General features: G+C 38.0%; 1 protein-coding gene across 1 annotated transcript; it reads left to right on the forward strand.

Moving 5' to 3' along the window:
* Nucleotides 1-15,908: 15,908 nt before the first annotated feature.
* On the forward strand, nucleotides 15,909-20,812 carry MAP10 (microtubule associated protein 10). Its single transcript, XM_037821002.1, has one exon. The coding sequence runs from the start codon at nucleotides 16,014-16,016 to the stop codon at nucleotides 18,750-18,752; it is 2,739 nt and encodes a 912-aa protein (XP_037676930.1). The 5' UTR covers nucleotides 15,909-16,013; the 3' UTR covers nucleotides 18,753-20,812.
* Nucleotides 20,813-21,474: the final 662 nt, after the last annotated feature.

The raw sequence follows: 21,474 nt of genomic DNA on the forward strand, positions 1-21,474 counted from the left end.
TCTGTTAAATCTAATTCATTTATCAGATTGTTTAGGTTTTCAATTTCCTTATTGGTCTTCTGTCTGGTTGATCTATCTATAGGAGAGAGTGATGTGTTGAAGTCTCCCACAATTATTGTGGAAACATCAATTGCTTCCTTTAGTTTTGCCAGTGTTTCTCTCATGTATTTTGTGGCACCTTGGTTGGGTGCATAGACATTTACGATTGTTATTTCTTCTTGCTGAATTGCCCCTTTTATTAGTATGTAGTGGCCTTCTTTGTCTCTCAAAACATCCCTGCATTTGAAGTCTATTTTATCTGAGATTAATATTGCTACACCTGCTTTCTTTTGGCTGTAGCTTGCATGAAATATCTTTTTCCATCCTTTCACGTTCAGTTTCTTTGTGTCCCTGTGTCTAAGATGAGTCTCTTGTATGCAACATATTGATGGTTCATTTTTTTTGATCCATTCTGCGAATCTATATCTTTTAATTGGGGAGTTTAATCCATTTACATTCAATGTTATAACCGTGAAGGCATTTCTTGAATCAGCCATCTTATCCTTTGGTTTTTGTTTGTCATATTTTTCCCCTCTATCTATTAATATCCTTTATTGTACCCATACCGAATCTCTTTAGTACTGAACCTTTCTCCAAGTCTCTCTGTCCTTTCTTTGTTTCTCTGTCTGTAGGGCTCCCTTGAGTATCTCCAGTAGGGCAGGTCTCTTGTTAGCAAATTCTCTCAGCATTTGTTTGTCTGTGAAAAATTTAAGCTCTCCCTCAAATTTGAAGGAGAGCTTTGCTGGATAAAGTATTCTTGGCTGGAAATTTTTCTCACTCAGAATTTTAAATATATCGTGCCACTGCCTTCTCGCCTCCATGGTGGCTGCTGAGTAGTCACTACTTAGTCTTATGCTGTTTCCTTTGTATGTGGTGAATTGCTTTTCTCTTGCTGCTTTCAGAACTTGCTCCTTCTCTTCAGTATTTGAGAGTCTGATCAGAATATGTCTCGGAGTGGGTTTATTTGGATTTATTCTATTTGGAGTTCGCTGGACATTTATGCTTTGTGTATTTGTATCATGCAGAAGGTTTGGGAAATTTTCCCCAACAATTTCTTTGAATACTCTTTCAAGACCTTTACCCTTTTCTTCCCCTTCTGGGACACCAATGAGTCTTAAATTTTGATGTTTTATTTTATCTACCATATCCCTGAGATCCATTTAGATTTTTTTGAATTTTTTCCCTATTCTTTGTTTTGTTCATTCATCTTCCATTCTGAGGTCATCGAGGACACTGAGTCATTGTTCAACTTCCTCTAATCTTGTATTGTGATACTCACAATATCCAGAGTCTTTTTAATTTGGCCAACAGTTTCTTTTATTTCCACAAGATCTTCTATTTTTTTATTTTCTCTTGCAATTTCTTCTTTATGCTCTTCTAGGGTCTTCTTTATGTCCTTTATATCCTGTGCCATGCTCTTCTTCATGTCCTTTATGTCTTGTGCCATGCTCTCGTTGTTTGAGTTTAGGCCTTTGATTAATTGTGCCAAGTACTGTGTCTCTTCTGATCTTTTGATTTGGGTGTTTGGGTGTGGGTTATCCATATCATCTGGTTTTATCATATGCTTTAAGATTTTCTGTTGTTTTTGGCCTCTAGGTATTTGCTTTACTTGATAGGGTTCTTTCTGGATATAATACTGATATCTAATTTTTCAGATTTACAGCTTGGTGGTGTATACTTTCTCTAACTGGCCAGCAGATGGTGTCCGCAAGTCACCTATTCCCCTCAAGTCAGTTCTCCCCAACTTTGTCTTTGTGGCGTGTGGGGATCTGATTCTTGCGGGGTTCAGTTGTTGCACTAAGTTTGGGTGTGTTGTTGGTGCTGTCCGCCCTGAATGTGGGGCGTGTGTCTGGGTGGTTAGGGAGACAGCTTGGCTTTAATAATCAAACCTCCCAGGTGTCCCCAGAGATTTAAGGCTGTTACAAGAGTCTAAGCCTTCATTTCAGTCTTGCCACAGATTGTCTCTGCCGCTGACCCACAGGTCCTTGGTATTGGTGTAGGGTCCCTGGGATTTCCCAGCGGGTCCACCTTCTCAGCTGTGCTTTTCCAGGACATCTGCTGAGGGAAGGCTGTGCCACATCACAAGTGGGCGCCGGCCCTCCAGGGAAGCCGTGGGCTGCCGGACCGTGCAGGGGCGCGCCCAGCCTGCTATAAAAATGGTTGAATGGGGCATGTTAATTTCTCCCTTTTCACACAGCTCCACCTTCCCAGCTCTGGGACAATTAGCTGTGTGTGCACTAAAGACCACCGTCCATGGCCGATATTGTGGCGTGTGCATGGCACTGTGGGAAACACTCTTGGCATGGCTCTGGGCTATGGCTCCGTCCCCGGGCAGGAGTGTCTCCAGCCCGCTGAGGAGATGTCTGCAAGGGTCACGCATTCTTTCTCCTTTTGGCTCCCCTCTATCCCACTGGCCCGGAGACAATCAGGAGTGGGTGTGGGGAGGGCTGTCCTCCACGCCAGACACTAAGGCATTGGCTATAGCCTGCTCCTGCAGTGCTTCACTGCGCAGTTCTCACTGCCGTATCTGCAGCTGCTCCCGGGTTGTTGTTTTTTTTTTTAAAAAAAGAACTAGTTTGTCTCCAAACATCAACCCGCAGTTTCCCCACACTGCAGCACGGCCACTGGACTTTCTACCGGCTTACTTGTTTCAGAATACAGACTCCCGGTTTCACCAAAAGCACGGTCCTTGTGGATTTACAGACCTTGTCCGGCTGGTGTATCACTGGAACTGGTGTTCTGGGTCACTCTCTGGCTTTTATGTAGTATTTCTCAGAGAGATTTTTTTTTGCCCTGTCTTACCTAGCCAGCATCTTAGGTTCTCTGTAATTCAATTTTATTTTTCCTAAGTAGTCTATTGTACAAGGACCTCTAGTTACGTGGATGATGGTAGATATGCAAACCAGGGCTATTAGGGTTTTCAATTCAAATTTTACGGTTTTGCAAGTGTAGGAAGTCATAGAGTTAAATCAGCCCAGATTTATCAAAAACACAAAAGAGATTAATAAACTTCTTAAGCCTGGGCTTAACTGAAACCACAGGGCAAACATTTTTATCATTTGGAAACCACTTTTCTCTAAATACTGAAACCTAGAAGAGTCAGATATATGGCTATACTCGAGTATAGCCTCTTAAGCGAGAAACCACTTATCAAACACAAGGACATACAATTTGTTTCTTAATTTCAGTATGGATAGCTTCATTTAAAAGTCATCAAATTTCTTATCTGCTACAAAACCATGAATTAAATCATTTTATACTGTAGAGAGCCATATTAAGGGTGAACCATAAAGTTACTAAAATTATGTGGTACATTATTTTCTTATGATCATGGAGCTCCTTAGGAAAGCAAGAGATTATCTTGCTAATTAAAGGGGTAGAATATGTAAATCCATTTTATAAATATAATATATATGTGTGTGTGTATTTGTGTGTATTTCAATCATTAAGGATCCCTAATGCAATCCTCTCAATCTACAGAGAAGGAAACTAAGGCCTAGGGCTATGGGCTATAGTCTCTAAATCTCTTTGATTTGACAGTCTTACCAAAAATGTGTATATATATTTTGAAATCATATTCAGGTCCTATTTATTAAGTTTTAATGTACTTTGTAAAACATAGCATACTTACTTGACACAATTTTAAATGCTAAGATGAAAGTACATATTAACTGGAAATTTTAATACTTCCTCTTCCTCAGTGGGTCTTCTCAAGGACATGTGCATCCCCCTTTGAAATGACCAACTTAAAGAGTTTAACTGAGTTATCCATGGTCATGTGAGTGGCAGGACAGAACTAAAATTCTAGTCTTCTAACTCCAAGTTGTACTTATTGCTACTATACATGCTGCTTCCCTCCAAATGTATTAGTTAAGTAGAACTGAATCATGATCAACTGGTTTAAGTTCCACTCTTGTAAACTTTATACTTTGAAATATTGCTATAGATAACATGAACTTTAGATTTAAGGCTAATATTAAAAGCACACTTCTGCTAAGTTAGAATCCCAAAAATTGCATTGAAGTTTATATATGAGAGAGAGCTCCAAATTATTAATTTCGTGCCCATCTTGCATATCCCTGGCTTAAAATTGTGACTTATTTACACCTACCATAAGGCACTGAGCCAACATTAAAAATCCTAAAATTATAACACAAAGACATTTCTTTAGGAATATAACTTTGTCTTCTTGCTCTTGGGAAAAAAAAGAGGACTTTTTTTCCTAATCCAAATCCCCTCACAATTGAAAATAACTTTAGAGTACTATGAACTGAATTTCTGAAATATATATAGCTGGATATGACCAGAATTCTCCTTAACTAAATGATCTAGAATGGGTGGTTTCATACTTTAGAAAGAGCTAAGAAAAACTGAAAACATTATAATGTATAAGTTCATGGGAAATTATCTTGCAATAGGAATCAGTGTAACTCACTATCTTAATAAGAACATCAGGCATTGCATGTTTTCTTTCATTTAGCTCAGTATTTCTCAAACCAAGCTTATAAATATAACTTTAAGTCTCTGCATTCTATTAAGGATTGTGTGTTGTATATGGATGTGCCAACACACTTTCATTGGTTGATAATCTAAGCTATGGTTGTGTCATATGCATATTCTGCATCACCGGAATGGTCATCTTGAACTCAGGTACAGCCATGCAATTTGCGTGCCTGGATATGCATTTGGATTTATGATAGCGGTGATGTTAAGTAGGGCTCCTCTAATTATTGTGGGCTGAATTAGTCAGGAGTCACTTGCCCATGATGAAAACCCAATCCAAACTAGCTACCTTGCATAAAGGATATGGACATGTAACTACAAGCGCCATGTCTTGAAAAGATCAAATTTGACTAATTGGGGAATAACTTTGAAGCCAGAGGTAGCAGAAAATACACAATCCCCCAAGCTCTCATTATCCCACAGAAAGATGTACCTGAGTCAGGCAGAGCTGAGGTGTCTAGTAGGGTGGGATACCCCCCCTATAATGTTCTACATATTTATAGGGGGAGAGGTAGGGAACATCTATATGACTGTGTAACAATGGTAGTTCCCTGTTTGAGAAATTGGCATCATTAGAAAGGGAGAGCCTCTGGAGCTCAGAGTTCTTCTCTTGAGCTAACTCAGATGTAGGCAGCTAGCTCTTTGCTAAGTTACTGCAGAGAAATAGGAAATGAGCCTACAAGACTGTCTGAATTTGTTTCTTCTTTCTAGTTTAACCAAAAATGGTAATTTATTGGCTCCCTTAACTTGGAAGTCCAGAGGTGGAGCTCATTGCAGGGACTCTTATGTCACTACAGCTGTTCGTTACTCAGTTCTGTTGCTTTCTGTGTGTTGACCCACTGAAAACAGGCTTTCTCCAGCAGTGGTGGAGCTGGGTTGAAATTGAACTATGGTGGGGATGGCCATAGTAGAGTACTAGGCTTATAGCACCCATGGGAATCAACCTCAGAAGAAAGAAGTATTTTCTTTTTTTCAGTAGCCATTTATAAAATACCAGTGTAGGGCTCTGATTGAACCTGTTTGGGTCACATGATCATCCATATGGCTAGAGGGTTGGAATATTGTGATTGGTCAAGTCCGCATCACTTTGGCACTTCTTTGGTGGATGAGTTACTATACTTTGTTGCATCACTACCACATAGGAACTGGGGAAGCACAGTTAACCAAAAGAAGGGGTGTTGGGAAGAAAAGAAGCAACTGATGCCCTATACATGGGCAAAACAGAAGAGTACAGAGCATATTTAATTAATTTAGAAGTGATGCATATCAACTAAATGAATGTCAGATGGCATTATAGTGTGCTATGTAATTAAAGGTTCTATGGTAGCTTCAATAGAAAGAAGTGGTGGCAAAATTAAGTGGTCTCATGGCACATGGTGGCTTCCAATTTAAAGAAAAAAAACCTGCTTGATATCATCTGCACCATATTTATACTGCTAATGGCGATTCAGTTCCACCAGCACCACATTCCTGGTTTTATGTATTTGGCTGACATTATGGTAAAAATAATTTTAGTCAATACTAGGCTTGAATATTTTTCCTTTATAAGAGATCCATACTTTACTTTATTCTCAGAAACCTTATCTAATATATCTGTTTCACTTGAGATCCACTTTCTAACCCTTGTCAGTCTAAACACTAGAATTCCTTCAGTTCTGTTTCATATGATAAGATTTTGAGTTCCTTTAGACTAGGCATTCCCAAATGGGGGCCCTTGGAAGGTATATTAAAACCATCTGAGGGGCTTTATCAAACACCACAGCACCCCCCCCCAACCTTCTGAAGTGCCCCCTTAAAAGGGTGCATTATGCCTTGTTGAGAATCAAGGCCATAATGATCCATTTTGACAAAGCTATATGTGATGTACCTCTAGAAAACCAGGGTGGAAGGAAGGGCAAGACTCCAGCTTTAGAATGAGAATGTGAATCCCCTTAAGTATAGCACCCAGAACTAAACATAATGGTCTGTGTATAGGCCAGTTGTGAAAATTGAGAGAGGGACACTTCAAATCAACTATTCAGTTGCCCATCTGGTTCTTGATTTTGTTTCTCCTTTTACTTTGAATCTCTTGATACTGACTTGGTAGACAGAGAGCTGTGCTGCCTAGAGCCTCCTTCATGAAAGATTTGCTGTCCAGCCATCAATTCCTTCTGGATCTGCTTTTGTCCCCAAATGCTGCCTGGCCTAAGTCCATGCCCTTCCTGGAGTATCCTGCATCTAGTAACTATTTTGACCAGACATGGGACACTCTGATGGATAATCCTTGATCCAGAGTTTCCTGCCAAGTCAGCCAAAGATTTGTTGGGTCTGCATCATAATTCACTGTCATCCTCTGTCTTATCCTCCTTCCCCTTCCTCCCTCTTTTCACAGGCGTTGATCTCCAATAAACATCTTGCACCACTAACTCTACCTCAACATCTGCTTCCAGAAAGCCCAACTGACACTGACTTTGCTCCAAGACTGACTATGCTTTGTTGGCTGCCCCATAAGATGCTAATCTTGCCCAACTGTTTAGCCAATCCTGCTATTCCCTGGCAACTAGATGCACTCTACTATTAAACTCAACTTGATGATTCCCAAGTACAGATCCCTAGAATACAGAGATACATTTATTGAATGTTTATTATGTGACTGGCATATTTTAAGCACTTTATGTGAGTTGATTCATCACAGTCCTACTGTTGATACTATTATCACTTCAATTTTATAGGTGAGGAAACTGATGCATTGAAAGTCATCAATCATTGAGTTGATAGAGCTATGATTTAAATTTAGGCAGCCTTACTTCTAAGATATTAATCACTATATCATTGTTTCCCAAACTTTGGTATGCACCAGCAATCACCTGGAAAATCTGTTAAAACACAGATTGCTGGGTCCCACCCCCAGAGTTTCTGATTCAGGAGGTCAGAGGTGAGGCCTAAATATCTGCATTTCTAACAAGTTCCCAGGTGATACTGATGCTGCTGTTCCAGCGACCTCACTTTGGGAACCACTATACTACATACTACACTATACTGTTTCCAAAAAATTACAATTAGCATCATGTGGAGTGCATTACATTTTCTACATGATGAATGAAAGTTTTCAAATACAGTAAGTTTGGGAGCAACAAACTAGATTAATCTTGTCATAGATTCTCCAATATGATGCTATTCTCATTTTCCTGGCACTAGAGCTCTTTCTGGTGCCCATGCATGGCACCTAGCTTGGCAACAGCATCTTGATTACAAAACCCAGTATTATTTTCCTCGAATGTTGGTAGGAACTTGGAATTGATTGATCAAGGCTGATATATCTAAGGGGTGGGTGTTATTTAATTATCATAAAATAGATTTTAAAAAAGGGAGAATTGCAATTTTAGCTAAGCTACTGGTAAGGCCCCAAAATGCACAACATAGTCTCAAATACTATATTTTAGAAATCTTGCTAAATAGGTTTGTGAAAGCATATATGTTTTTAAAAACAACAATAAAAGTTTTGCAATACTTTTGAATCTTGAAAACAATAATGTGACTTATTGGACAGTTTCTTAACTGTGAATTTTTTATTTGCTCATTAATTCATTCAATTAATATTAAGTAAGCACCCACAGGTCTAAAGCATTGTATTTGCAAAATTGTATATTATTATCATTGTTATAAAAAATAATTACTAATATTCTTATTGTACTTGCTTTCTCAAGGAATTTTAATCTTTTTCAAACTTTGGGTCATTGGTTTTCACATCATCACTGTGAAGTAAGATTACATTGTATATTATTATCTCCAGTTTCTACTCCAGAAAGCTAAGGACCTGAGAGATTAAGTGACTGTCTCAGGGTAAATCAGTGGTAGAACCACAGTTAGAACTTATAACCCAAGACTCTTAAACAATTTTCTGTCTCTGGAGAATTTTCTGTCCTAAGTTTCATGGTGGAATACTTACCTCAAATTTTAGTTTTAAAAGAAGGAAAAGAATCTATAGGGACCTGGGAAATGTGTAAGTAGCCACCCTTATATATTGGGTCCTTCTATTTTTGGCAATAGTACTGCCCCAATATGCCAGGCTATGCAGGTGGGAAGTAGAGAAACAAAAGAGAAGACTGACATTTCAGAGAGAGGGAGGAATGATGTAAGAAAATCTCAGCTCAGTGAACATGGGGTTCTATTTCTATTAGTTGGACTGAATTACAGTTTCCTTCAAAGGTTGCATCAATTAGGAATAATCATTTAAAAGAAGGCACAGCACACAATTGCATGGTATCATTTACAACTTCAGCTGTGGCTGCAGCAGGGGTCCATCTCTCCTGCTGACTAGTGGGTACTGAGCAGTCTTGAGGGAATGTTAACACCCAGTGCCTGAACGAAAAGAAAACCTGCAGAGAAACCCTGCGTATCATAAAATTGGCATAGAGAGAAGAGCACTTTATTATCTTTACTTTAATCTAACTGCCTAAGGCCTTGGATTTAGTCAACCATAACTTTAAAATCTAAGGCAAATTGAATGCAGTAGGGTCTCTTTGAAAAGGCTGCGCATTCTATGAGGTAGTCCTCAGTTTCTGTGAACACTGTTCTGCCCAAAGAAGAATGTTACAATCTGGGAGAAATAAGAAGCTTTCTTTTAAATATTTGTTTAGTAAGTTTTTAGCTTGGAATATTTTCCAAACAAGCAAATGATATTTGGTGTCTTGGTTTCCATTGATAAATTCATCAAATATTTACAAACACATAACATATGTATAGAAGCAAGGCACTGTGTTAACTACTGAAGACACACAGAAATAAAAGAACTAACATGCCTGTTATCAAGGAGCTTATAGAGAAGTAGGGGCGATAACATATATGTACGAACAATAATACAAGCTAGAAATATGTACACAAAAGAGATTAAAAGCTATGGGACAAGGTCACTTTCAACCAGGACTGTCAATGAAGTATTTTCAAAAGACATAGCATTTGGCTTAGACTTCAAAGAGAAATCGAGTTTGAGATTGTAGGGAAGCAGAGAAAGACATTCTGGGTGGAGGGAATGGCATGTAAACCATAAATACCAGCACTGAGACAGTGAAAGATGTGGCACGTGAATGAGAAACAGTAAATGATTCCGTTTGGATGGTAGAAATAAAGGTTGGAAAGTTGATTGGAATTCACTCTTGGAGGTTCCTGTATTGCTAAGGAGTAAATTAGTGTATGCTATTTATTATTATTTAGAATTTGGAAACATGACTATGTACTGAACATCTATGATAAGATATACAAAGTATGGTACTTACTGAGCCAAATTTCGTTTTTGAAGTTCCAGTTCAAAACATGATGAAGGCATCTATACTTTAAGGATAAATAAGCTGTTTTAAATGTAAATTGTGTCTGTTACCCTAAAACAGCAGTGAGGCTCTAGGGAATAAGATAAACGATACAATATACATACAAAAGGGGAGGTGGTAAAGGGGTTTCTTTTTGCCAGAGTTATATGGAACCACTTATCTTCCTCCTTAAGAGGCTGGCATTGAGAAATGAGGCTAGGTTACAAGGCATACCAAACATGCTTGGCCTTGAAGATCATAAATAAGAGGCCTGTTGTTTATGTATGACCTACTTAGAAATACCCCTTATATTAAGTGGCTACCTGGGACATCAGAATTTAATGTAATCTCACTACTCCAGCAAAGAAAAGACTTTTCCTTCTGGAAACATGTTTATACATCATGGTTCGTTTCTACCATACTGACAGCATAGTACTGTACTCCAGGTATGTTATAGGCTCCATGGGCTTTTATAACTAATCTAGTGAGAAACGTGGGGAAAAATACATTATTATTTTATTATGAAAAAGTTCAAATATACACATATGTATACAAAATAATACAATGAATTCCCAAATACCTATTACATAGATTCAGCAGTTACCACAATTTTGTCACATTGCTTTACCCCTCCTCCACCTTTTTTCCAAAGTATTATTATAAAGCAAATTATGGGCATTGCCATTTCATTCCTACATCTTCAGTTTGCATCTCTTATACTCATGGACATTTAAAAAAAACAAACATAATGACAGTAACATATTTAATAACATTCTTTTGTACCATTTAATGCCAGTCTATAATTAAATTGCCCCTGTCACCTTGAACATGTTTTTTAGATGGTTTGTTTGAATCAATATCCAAGGAAGATACACACATTACATTTGGTGGTTATGTCTCTTAAGACTCTACTTGGAGCAGTTCTCCTCTCTCCTTGTCTCCTTTTTCCATGCCTTTGACTTGTGTAAACTGGGTCAGTTTTCTTATAGAAAGTACTACATTCTGGATTTGTCTCTTTACTTCCTTGTGATGTTATTTAATTCTCCGTACCCCAAAATTCATTTTTGAATTGGATATTGTCAGTTTCTTATATATTAACACTCTCCTTGGGCGCAGAAGAATTAAGTTAAAGGAGTTTAGTGGGAAGAACACAAGACAGAACTGAATTTTAATGCCAGTTTCACCATGTTTGCTATGTATACTTGTATACATATTTAATGTCTCCAAGCCTTAGTTTCATTATGAGTATACCAATAATTTCATCTTCATTGGAGTTGCCAGTTTGCTGCCTGCCCCAAAGACGTGTGAGACACTTTTATAAAATCTTATATTTATAGTTATCTCCTGTTGGTTCTGTTTCCCTAGAGAACCCTAACTAATACACTATAGTTCATGGTTTAATTTAGGGTTCACTGTTTGAGTAGTGCAGTTCTATAGATTTTCAAAAAATATTCTAGTATCATGTATACAACCTAACAGTTCTTCTATTAATTACATTCACATATATATATTTCAATGCTGTTTATTATGTTCCCAATATTGTGCTAAGTAGCATCACCACCATCCATTACCCAAACATTTCCATCATTCCAAATAAGAACTCTATACATTTTAAACCTTACCACCCTATTCTCTATCCCCACTGCATCCCCTGGTAACCTATATTCTAGATTCAGTCTCTCTGAGTTTGCTTATTCTAATTATTTCATATCAGTGAGAGCATACAATATTTGTCCTTTTGTGTCCTGGCTTATTTCACTCAACATGATGTCTCCAGGGTTCATCCATGTTGTCAGATGAATCAGAACGTCCTTCCTTTTTAATGCTGAATAACATTCCATTGTATGTATATACCATATTTTGTTTGTCCATTCATTGATTCATGGACACTTGGGTTGCTTCCATCTTTTAGAAATTGTGAATAATGCCACTGTGAACATCAGTGTGAAAATATTTGTTTGGCTACCTACTTTCCACTCTTTGGATATACACCTAGTAGCTGAGTTGCCAGGTCATGTGGTAAGTCTGTTCCTAGCTTTCTCAGGAATTGCCAAATTGTCTTCCATAGCAGCTGCACCATTTTACATTGCCACTAGCAATGAATGAATGTTCCTATTTCTCTATATCTGTATTAGTTAGGGTTCTCTAGGGAAACAGAATCAACAAGAGATATCTAAATATAAGATTTTATAAAAGTTTCTCACGCAACTGTGGGGATGCACGAGTCCAAATTCCATAGGGCAGGCAGCAAACTGGCAGCTCCAATGAAAGTGTTCAATGAACTCTTCAGGAAGCAAACTGGCAACCCTGATGAAGGTGTTTGATAAACTCCTCAGGAAATGCTTTGCTGGCTAGATGAAGAAAAAGTGAAGGTCCTCTATCTGTCTCACTTAAAAGTCTTCAACTGATTGAATTAAATCCAGCTGACTGAATTATCTCATTGCAGAAGACACACCCTTCATTGATGTAATCAGTCACAGCTGCAGCCAACTGACTGAGAATTTAATAAACCAGCCTTCTGGTTTATTAACCAGCCACAAATGTCCTTGCAGTAACAGGTCAATGCTTGTTGACCAGACACCTGGACACCATCACCTGGCCAAGTTGACACATGCACCTAACTATCAAAATATTCCTCTCCAACACTTGTTGTTTTCTGTTTTATTAACAGCCATTCTAATGGTGCAAAATGGTATCTCATGGTTTTGATTTGCATTTCCCTGATGGCTAATGATATTGAGCATCTTTTCATGTGCTTTTTGGCCATTCATATGTCTTCTTTGGAGATATGTTTATTCAGATCTTTTGTCCATCTTTAAATTAGGTTGTTTGTCCTTTGGTTGTTGGGTTGTAGAATGTCTTTATATATTCCGGATATTAAACCCTTATCAGATTGTAGTTTCCAAATATTTTCTCCCATTCTCTAGGTTGTCCTTTACTTTCATAATAAAATCCTTTGAGGCACAAAATTTTTCTTTAATTTTGATGAGGTCCCATTTATTTATTCTTTTTTTGCTTGTGCTTTGGGTATAAAGGAAGGGGAGGTGTGTCATTTTTTTTGTCACTGCAGGTTCCATGCAATTTGGGGGTCAGGTCAAAATCTATCTGAATATTGAAAAATAAATAAGGTCTCTCTTCCCCAACCCCAGGCTAAAGAAAACCAGCTGCCTGAAGTCCAATTAACAGTCCACAGTCAGCCTTCTCCAGCTGCTTGTCTACCAAAACAAAGGATACTACTGCTCTGAGGCAGGAATGGGAACTTCTGTCTGGGGAAATTAAAGTAGCACTGAAAAACACACGTACACACACACACCGAGGAAGAATAAGGGAGATATATATCTTACTGCACTATCTCAGGTTTTCAAAAAGACGTATTCCTAAAATCAATGGCTAAGCCAGCCCCGAAACCAAGGCTGATATATGGAGAGGCTTGAATGCCAGAGTAAGGAATTTGGACCTTGTTCTATATAAATTCTTTTGAGTGAATAAGTAATGATCATATTAATGTTTGGAAATTCAGCAGTGGCACAATATAGAAGATAGATTCTACTAAGAAATTAGATTCAGAGCAATCTATTAGGTTATTGAAGTGATCTACGTGAGAGATAATTAAAGGTTTGAACAGGGTTGGGGTCTGATGAAGAAAAGCGGGGCAGAAAGAAGAGATACTTGTGATGGTGGCTGGGAGAGAAGTTATAGGTGGAAAATTTCTGCTACTGAAGGAGAAAATATTGAAGAGGTACAGATTTGATGAAAAAAACCTAACTTTGGGCTTTGAGAATATGTAGAGTTTGAGGTGTCTGCCAAGATATTATGTGGATATGTTCAACTCTATGCAGATTTTAATTTATAGTTAAATTACACTGCTTTGAATCCCCAAAGAATATTCTGAAGCTCAAGAGAAATTCAGGACTGGAGGGACTTAATGCTTTAGTGTGGAGACGTGAGGGAGAGGTTTTGTTGTAATATATAAATAGAAGATACCTCTCCTGGCCTGTGCATCTTACTTTCAGAAGAAACATACAGAAAGTGACCTCCTCAATGGATAGATGATACAGAGCAGTGAAAAATGACATATTCACAAGTGTAAAGCAATAAGGTACTGGGTCCTTGTATGCCAGAGAAACATAGTAGATACATTCTCCTAGAAGACATCCTGAAATAAATCTTTGCAGTAGGGTTAATAAATGTGGAATATTAGCACTTGTATGTCTTCAATATGTAGATAAGGAGATCACTGTCCCTCTTTGCTTCTATAATATGTAAACTTTCTCCAAGAATAATAAGTTCTCTGCCCAGCTACTCTACATGACTGTTATTCGAATATATGAATAATGTTTTATAGTTGTAATACTAAATGTAACAAGTAAAACTTTTGCTATGATAATTTAAACTCTTCCATGTTAATATACCGCACATAGAGAAGTAGCATAGTGCAGTGGTTGAGAACCTGAGTTCTGGACGCAAATTATCTGGTTCAAATCCTGCCCCTGTGACCTTATTGTAGTGTCTTAACCTCTCTGTGAATCATTTTCCTCATCTAAAAAATGAAGGTAGTTATAGTATGCATCTCATAGAAATATAAATATTAAGTGAATGAATATTCACTAACTCTTAAAGCAGTACCTGCCACATGGTAAATACTTAAAATAAATAATAGTTTATTATTTATCACACAGCAGACTTTTTAGCTGAGTTTTTTTAAAGCACTCAGCTATTACTGTTAAAATAATGTACCTGATATGAGCTTATTGTTTTTGATCTGTGCAAGTATATATACTCTAAACTGGACCGTTCATGCGTAGGCAGCTGTTTTTGTCAAAGCAAAGTCAGGGCTAGGGAAAAGACTATGAATTGCTGTATATCACTACTTTGAGGTATAAACCTGCTGTGCAGTGTTACAAAGTTTGAATTTTGTTGTGAGGGAAGTAGGTAGCTCTTGTGGGGAAGGCCTGATTAGGATTTTGGCAGTGGGCATGGACAGAAGTGAATGGATTCCAAATTCCATAGGACTGGTTGACTGATTGGATGTGAAGTGTGAAGAAATGGAATCTCAGATGAAGCCCAGGTTCCTACTCTGAGCAATAAGGTAGATGGATCAAATAAAGAGAAGCAGGTTTTTATTTGGGGGTTGTTACTGGGGAGGAAGGCAGGGGCAAGCCATGAGTGAACACTATGAGTTTCGGTGTCTGACATACTAAGTTTGAGGTACCTGAGACACATTGACTGGAAACCTCTAAGTTAAATACATGGATCTGGAGCTTAGGAGAGAGCTCTGGGCTAGAAATACTGGAAACATAAGATGTAGATAATAACTGAATTTCCTTATATAAGATATGAATGATTACAGTGATGAGACATTATTTTCTCCTTTTAGAGGAGTTATCTTGGGACTGTGAATATTGCAAGAATTCAGACTTGATCTGTAATGAATTACTGGAATGAGATATTCCCCTTTTCTGGGGGAATATCTTTAGGGTGAAATGAAAATAATAAAGCCAACATCATTAAGATAGTGCAGCTGTAAGCCATAAAGGGGATGTCAGCAGTATTTGAGGAAGCAACATGGATTAGTAAAATTGATCTAGCTGTATATGATGTAAATGATGTCATAAAGGCTGTGGATAATTTGGTCTTGATTTGGGTTGACATCAATACCCCAAGGGATGGATAGTGCAGGTGGCTCATTGTAATTACAAGAAAATAGCAATGGTGGAATTAGGTGGGAGAGCAGCATCGTATTCTGGGAGGTTGTCTGGTTTGGAGCAGAAACCCAAACATGGGAAAAGTCAGCTCCTCAAGGAGCCGTGGGAGTTGGCAAAAGTCAAGTAAATGTCATGGCTCCAGCTTAGTGGACTTCAAAAAAGAGAGCCAAATTCAGGAAAGGAGTTAAAGTGCTAAAGTCTGTATCTTACTCAGAGCCTTGGTGTTGTCATCAGTTCTGTTAATATGGGTCTGGAAGTCAACAACGGCTCACTCTAAGCATCGACACAAACAGGCCAAATACATTTACATGTGAACTTCCCAAGAAGCACAAACCGCCCAGGACTTAAATGCGGGCGTCCCCCACAAATATCGCGAGAAAAAAGATACAGGCGCCTTTCATCTCACTGCGTCTCGCGAGATCGTAGGGTTTCAGTTTCAAGCTTGGCGGAGTCGGTGGCGGCGTCTCCTGGGGCAACAGCAATGGCGGCTCCGTTGTTGCAGCGGCTCTTCTCCCTGGAGCTGGTCGTAGACTGGGTACGTCTTGAAGCCGGGATATTGCCGCCGCCCGTGACTGCGGAGGAGGAGACGGAGACATCGCCGCCGCTTCCATCGAGTTCTCTTTGCCCCGCGGTGGCCTTCCGCTTGCTAGACTTCCCCACGCTGCTGGTTTACCCTCCTGGCGGTCCCGCCTCTTCGGCCCCGGAGCACCGGCCCGGCGTAGTCAGCTTCGGTCGCGGCAAGTCCTGTCTCTTCCGCCTGCAGCCTGACGCCCTTCACCGCCTTCTCCTTCGGATCCCGCTTTATACGCTGCTCCTGCACCTGCCGCCTGGGCGTCCGACTCCCGCCCCACAGATCCTGGGTAACTGCAGCATCTCGCTAGCCGCCGCAGTCCAAAAGGTCCTGGGGCCGACCGATTCCTGTTGCTCCCAGGGTCATCGAGGGAGTTACCCCTTGCGTAACTTAATGGGGGAGCGGATTGGGGACATTGCTCTGGGTTACCGCCTGACTGACCTGGGAAGCGGTTCTCTGGGTCTTGAGCAGCCTGTCACTTTCCCAAGAGGTGGCGTGGAAGGGTTAGAGGTACAGAAGGCACTGGAGGTTAATTCCCAGACCTCGCAGGAAAAACAACTACACAAGCCATCTTTAGAGGCAGGCCCAAGAGATGCTGACAGGCATCTGGTGGGTGTAAAAATCCCAAAGAAACAGAAGAATTTTAGGGAAATCGTTTTTCATAGTAATGCCAAGTCTGACAACATGGGTTCAGTGGGGGATGACAAAACCAACTCTGTTGTTACTTGTTCAGATGCTAGTAGCAGTAGTAGGGATATTACCCCCTTAAATCAAGAAGTCACAGAGTTGAACATTGAAACCAACACATTTTGTCCTCCTCCTCTGTATTACACTCATCTCACCCCCAAGAAAGTACCTCCTGCACAGGGTAAAATCACCTTAGTGCCTCAAATGAGTGTGTCTGAGGAATCAGATAGTACTTTTCAGGAAGAAAAACTTGTAAATTGCCCAACACGTGGGAGTAATCTAAAACATAGGAATTCTGTAATACATGAGAGTCCTTCAATACTTATGAATCCTCCAACAAATATTGAGGATATAGGAGCAAGTAATCAAACTACCTGTAACCCACAAAATGAACAAAACAGAATTAATACTATAAGGCAGCTGCCTTTGTTGAATGCTTTGTTGATTGAGTTGTCCTTGTTATATAACCAACCCATGGCAAGCCCTACTCATATACATCCTCATTTAGCCTGGTTGTATAGAACTGAGGATAAAAAGGCACCAGAATCAACGGCTGAATCTACTTGTAAATCAGAATCCAAGAAGGATAAGCTTTCTATGGGGGGAAATGAAAAGTCAGTGAGCCTTCAGTGTGAAAAGAACCAAGCTGAAAATCCCAGAAAAGATAAATATTTTGAAAAGAACAGTGGCAGCTCCCAGAAAAGAGTTCCGAGGGGGAGGCTACTTTATGGCTTAACAAATACATTAAAATTGCGTTTAAAGCAAACAAATCCTGCTATGTTGGTAGTACATGAAAAGAGGGAACAGTATAGAAAAATGCAAGCTCAAATGTTGGGTACAAAACTCAGAATTCCGTCATCCAAAGTTAAAGTATTTAGCTTTGCAAAACAACATCAGAAGCTGTGCCGGCTGCCTGAAGATAAGTCTTTAGATTCAGGTGCATCTTTTGCTGAAAACAGTGATATTTCAAGACATATTACTGGGGTTTTTGATGACCCTGGCACAACTAAATTGAAATGTGCAACTGAAAAAAAGACAGTTGATTATGGTGAAAATAGAACCAATAATGGTTCACTGGAAGAAATTATGAGTCCTGCAAAATCCATTGTCCCAGAAGGGGTTACTCATACAAATATTTTGGAAGGAAAAGTGGAAACAAAAATCCAAAGTCCATGTGTTTTCCAACAGGATGTAGTTGTTGACAGAATTGTAGATAAAGAAATAGATGATGCGCAGGTTAAAACTACAGGTGATGACATTCTTATTGCTGATATAAGTGAAAATAAAGTAAGTAAAAACAGTAGCTCTGAAAGCATCTGGGAGCCAAGCTATTCAGATGATTTCACCAGCCCTTGTTATTCTGAAGATTTCTGTACCACTGAGGATAACAGCAGAAGTTTACAGGCTTGCAATAGCAGTCCAGGGATAAGAAATCCAAAGCGTAGTCAAAATATAAGTAAGTCTAGTGAATTTAGATCATTCATAAGGAAAAATAGCAGTGAAAAAAGTTCTATTCTTAGCCCACCTTTTTCAGCTGGATCACCCGTGCACTCATATAAAAGATCTCACATTTCAAAGACTCAGGGTAAAAGTTTGGAAGAAACATCCATTACCTCCACCAGCGATTTATCGTCATCATATTGGTCTCAGGAAAAAGAAAAACAGATGGACCAAAATAGTATGCTTAATTCTAAAGTTATAAAGAGGAGTCAAGACATCTCTATTAAACTTAAAACAAGAACTGATTGCAGGTCTTTAGAAAAAAGTCAGTCACCACGGACATCACAAGTGAGTTCTTATCTGCCATCTAATTTGTCAGAACTAGAACTTAATGCCCTGGATAGCAGTACATCAGATCGATTTGAAGAGGACAAAAGTGAAGTTGGTTCACTAAATATTTCCAAGCAATGCAAAGATATTTGTGAATTAGTAATAAACAAGCTTCCAGGATATACAGTGTAAAAATATGTGCTTTTAGAAACATTTTATTTTTTTTTACAATCTGTAGGTATTAGTTAAAGTAACTTTTTATAGGGTTTTAATGCATAAATTTTGTGAATAATTCTTTTCAAGATATGTAAATGTTTTGCCATTCTTTTGATGTTTGAAGAGTATTCTAGCAATAAATCGGACAATATTGATCATGAAATCACTTTATAACCTAGGGAAAATATCTTTTTAAATTGTCTAATCTTATAAGAATAAAAGTATCTTCCTAGTATCTATCTTATAATCTGTCTTAATGTACCTACCCTAATATATCTATCTTCCTAAAACTGGCTTCATTCATGGGATTGGATTGAAAGAAGGCAGCTAGTTAATAAAGACAGTTTCAGATTTCAATGTGAATAAATCATTTAACAAATACAGAGATGCACTGTGTGAGCTGCAAAAGAGTACAAAAATATTTAAGATACATCCCCTGCTGTTATAAGAGTTTATAGTTTATATCAGTACTGATTCATTAGGGGAAGTCTTCCTTGACACAAACACATCCCATATCCCCAATAGGTGAAGTACTTGTTATGTGTTATCATACAGCTTTATATCTTTCTTACCACAATTTGTATGATAATTGATTAGTTTATCTCCCTCTAGACTTAAGTTCTGAAATAGAAGGGACCATATCTGTTAATATCTGTGCAATAAAAATATTTGTTGAATAAGTGAATGATGGCCAGGCATTTAAAATACCTAATGGGAGGGAATATAATTAAGCAGTAAAAACAAGCAAAAGCCCTAAAAATAAAAATTCTTATTGGAGACATGTTTATTTGACTGTAATATATTTTATTTTGCTGGGTGTAAACAGCCTTCAGGTATTCTCTGAAGTAGCTGGAGAGAGGAACTAAAAAGAAGGTGTCATCCCATACAGTTTCTTGCATAGGAATTCAGCTTACTATTTGTCATTTCAGATTCTTCAATAGTTATTTTTTTTAATGTATGAGGGTTTAAAACATGATATCTAATTTCTTTCATTGCTTTTATACTGAGACATGCTGAGTTCAAATATTTATATTTTCTTTTAGCTGTGTTATACTTTAATTTTTTACTCTTAATTTTTTGAAATCTCTGGAATATATTTGGATGTATGAAGTGAGACCCTAATTTTCCTTTATTTACAAGTAACTAAATAATACAGGCATATTTTGAATGATCAGAGTAGGATTAGATCTATCCTATTCTGGTAAAGAGAAAGGAGGATGTATTTGTGGGGACAATATGAAGAAAAAGAATGTTGATGGTAATGGCCATGATATATTCATGGGATGTGAGAATATTATCTTAATTAGGATGGTTGGTTCATGCTGGAGTGTAGTAGAAATTTGTTGACTAAGGAAGGTCCCAAATGTAAAGAGCTTTGAATGCCTGGCAGATAATAAAGTTCTAACCAATAGGAACAGTGGAATATTTTAAATTATAAATGAACACCAGTAAGTAGTCATTGTGATATTTTAAATATTTTAACTTGTCAGGAATAATTTCTTAAAGGTACAGAAGTTATGCCAGTAAAACAGTTTTGAAATGTTATTTTTTTTCCCCAATGGCTGGCTGCGACCTTAATTTTTCTGTAACATAGTATATCATCTCTCAAAATCAAAATAAGTTAATGCCCTAGATATACAAATGACATTGACTTAGTCTATAAATTATTTAGTAGCAATTTTTCATTACTATGGAAGAGCCAAAAAATATAAGCAATAATATCAGAAATCAGAGAAATGATTACCTCGAACCAACTGTTTTATTTATTGCGTGTACTGTGTCATTGTCTGTGATGAGGGACATTGATGATGAGGGACATTGAATAGATGAGGGAAATGATGAATTCAGTGTGTCTTTAAGACACAACAAAAACTAAAGAACTATGTGTTTTAAATTACAAAACTGAATAATTGAGTGAGCTTTTCTTTCAGTTATTACATGAATACTTATTTCTGGAATTCCAGTGTCGGTTTTCCTAGCTTATTATTACATTTGTGCATTTAGTACTTCCCTTTGCATTCTGTATTCAAATTTTATTTCAGGTTTTTTTTTTTTTTTTTTCTGTAACCTATAAACTTAGACTTCTAAGAATTTCATAAGAGATTTTACCCCTCAAATCTTATCTCTTTAATTGCTAAAAAGTTACTGAAGCATGAAATAGTATTTCAGGTAATCAATAAAGGAGACCTGTCATTTAGTTTCTTATGATATCAAGCTGTTGCAATCCAGCTTTTTTGAACACTGTGAGTATTTATACCACAGTGGGCAAAGTGGAATGGGGGGGATGTTTTAAAAAAAGGTGATCCACATAAATGATGATAGGACTTAAGTGTAGAACTAATGTTTGTAGGTTAGGAATCAGCGTTAGTGATGACAAGTGTGCTGAATTTGGAAGAGGTTATCCCGAGGCATGTGATACATTTGTTCCTCCAGTTACATACATGCTATTGGTAACATCTTCAGATCAAATAACAATGATACTGAACTTCTCTGTCGCTTTCTGTTTAGAGCTTGCCCCTTCACACCTCAATTATGTATATTTTTCTTGCTGTACAAGCAGTGAATTAATTATGGAATTATTCTTAGAAACCAAACTTATTTGTAGCAAAGAGGTTAAAACCTTAAGTCTACCAACCAACGTTTGCATTAGCACATTGTGTTTTTGGCAAGTCAAAAAAAAGGTCATAAATTAAGCAAC

The sequence above is a fragment of the Choloepus didactylus genome, chromosome 2 (genome assembly GCF_015220235.1).
Source record: "Choloepus didactylus isolate mChoDid1 chromosome 2, mChoDid1.pri, whole genome shotgun sequence".
Classification (NCBI taxonomy): domain Eukaryota; kingdom Metazoa; phylum Chordata; class Mammalia; order Pilosa; family Megalonychidae; genus Choloepus; species Choloepus didactylus.

Excerpts from the sequence above, each read along its gene's own strand:
- MAP10 (XM_037821002.1), top strand. The coding sequence starts at position 16,014 with ATGGCGGCTCCGTTGTTGCAGCGGCTCTTCTCCCTGGAGCTGGTCGTA.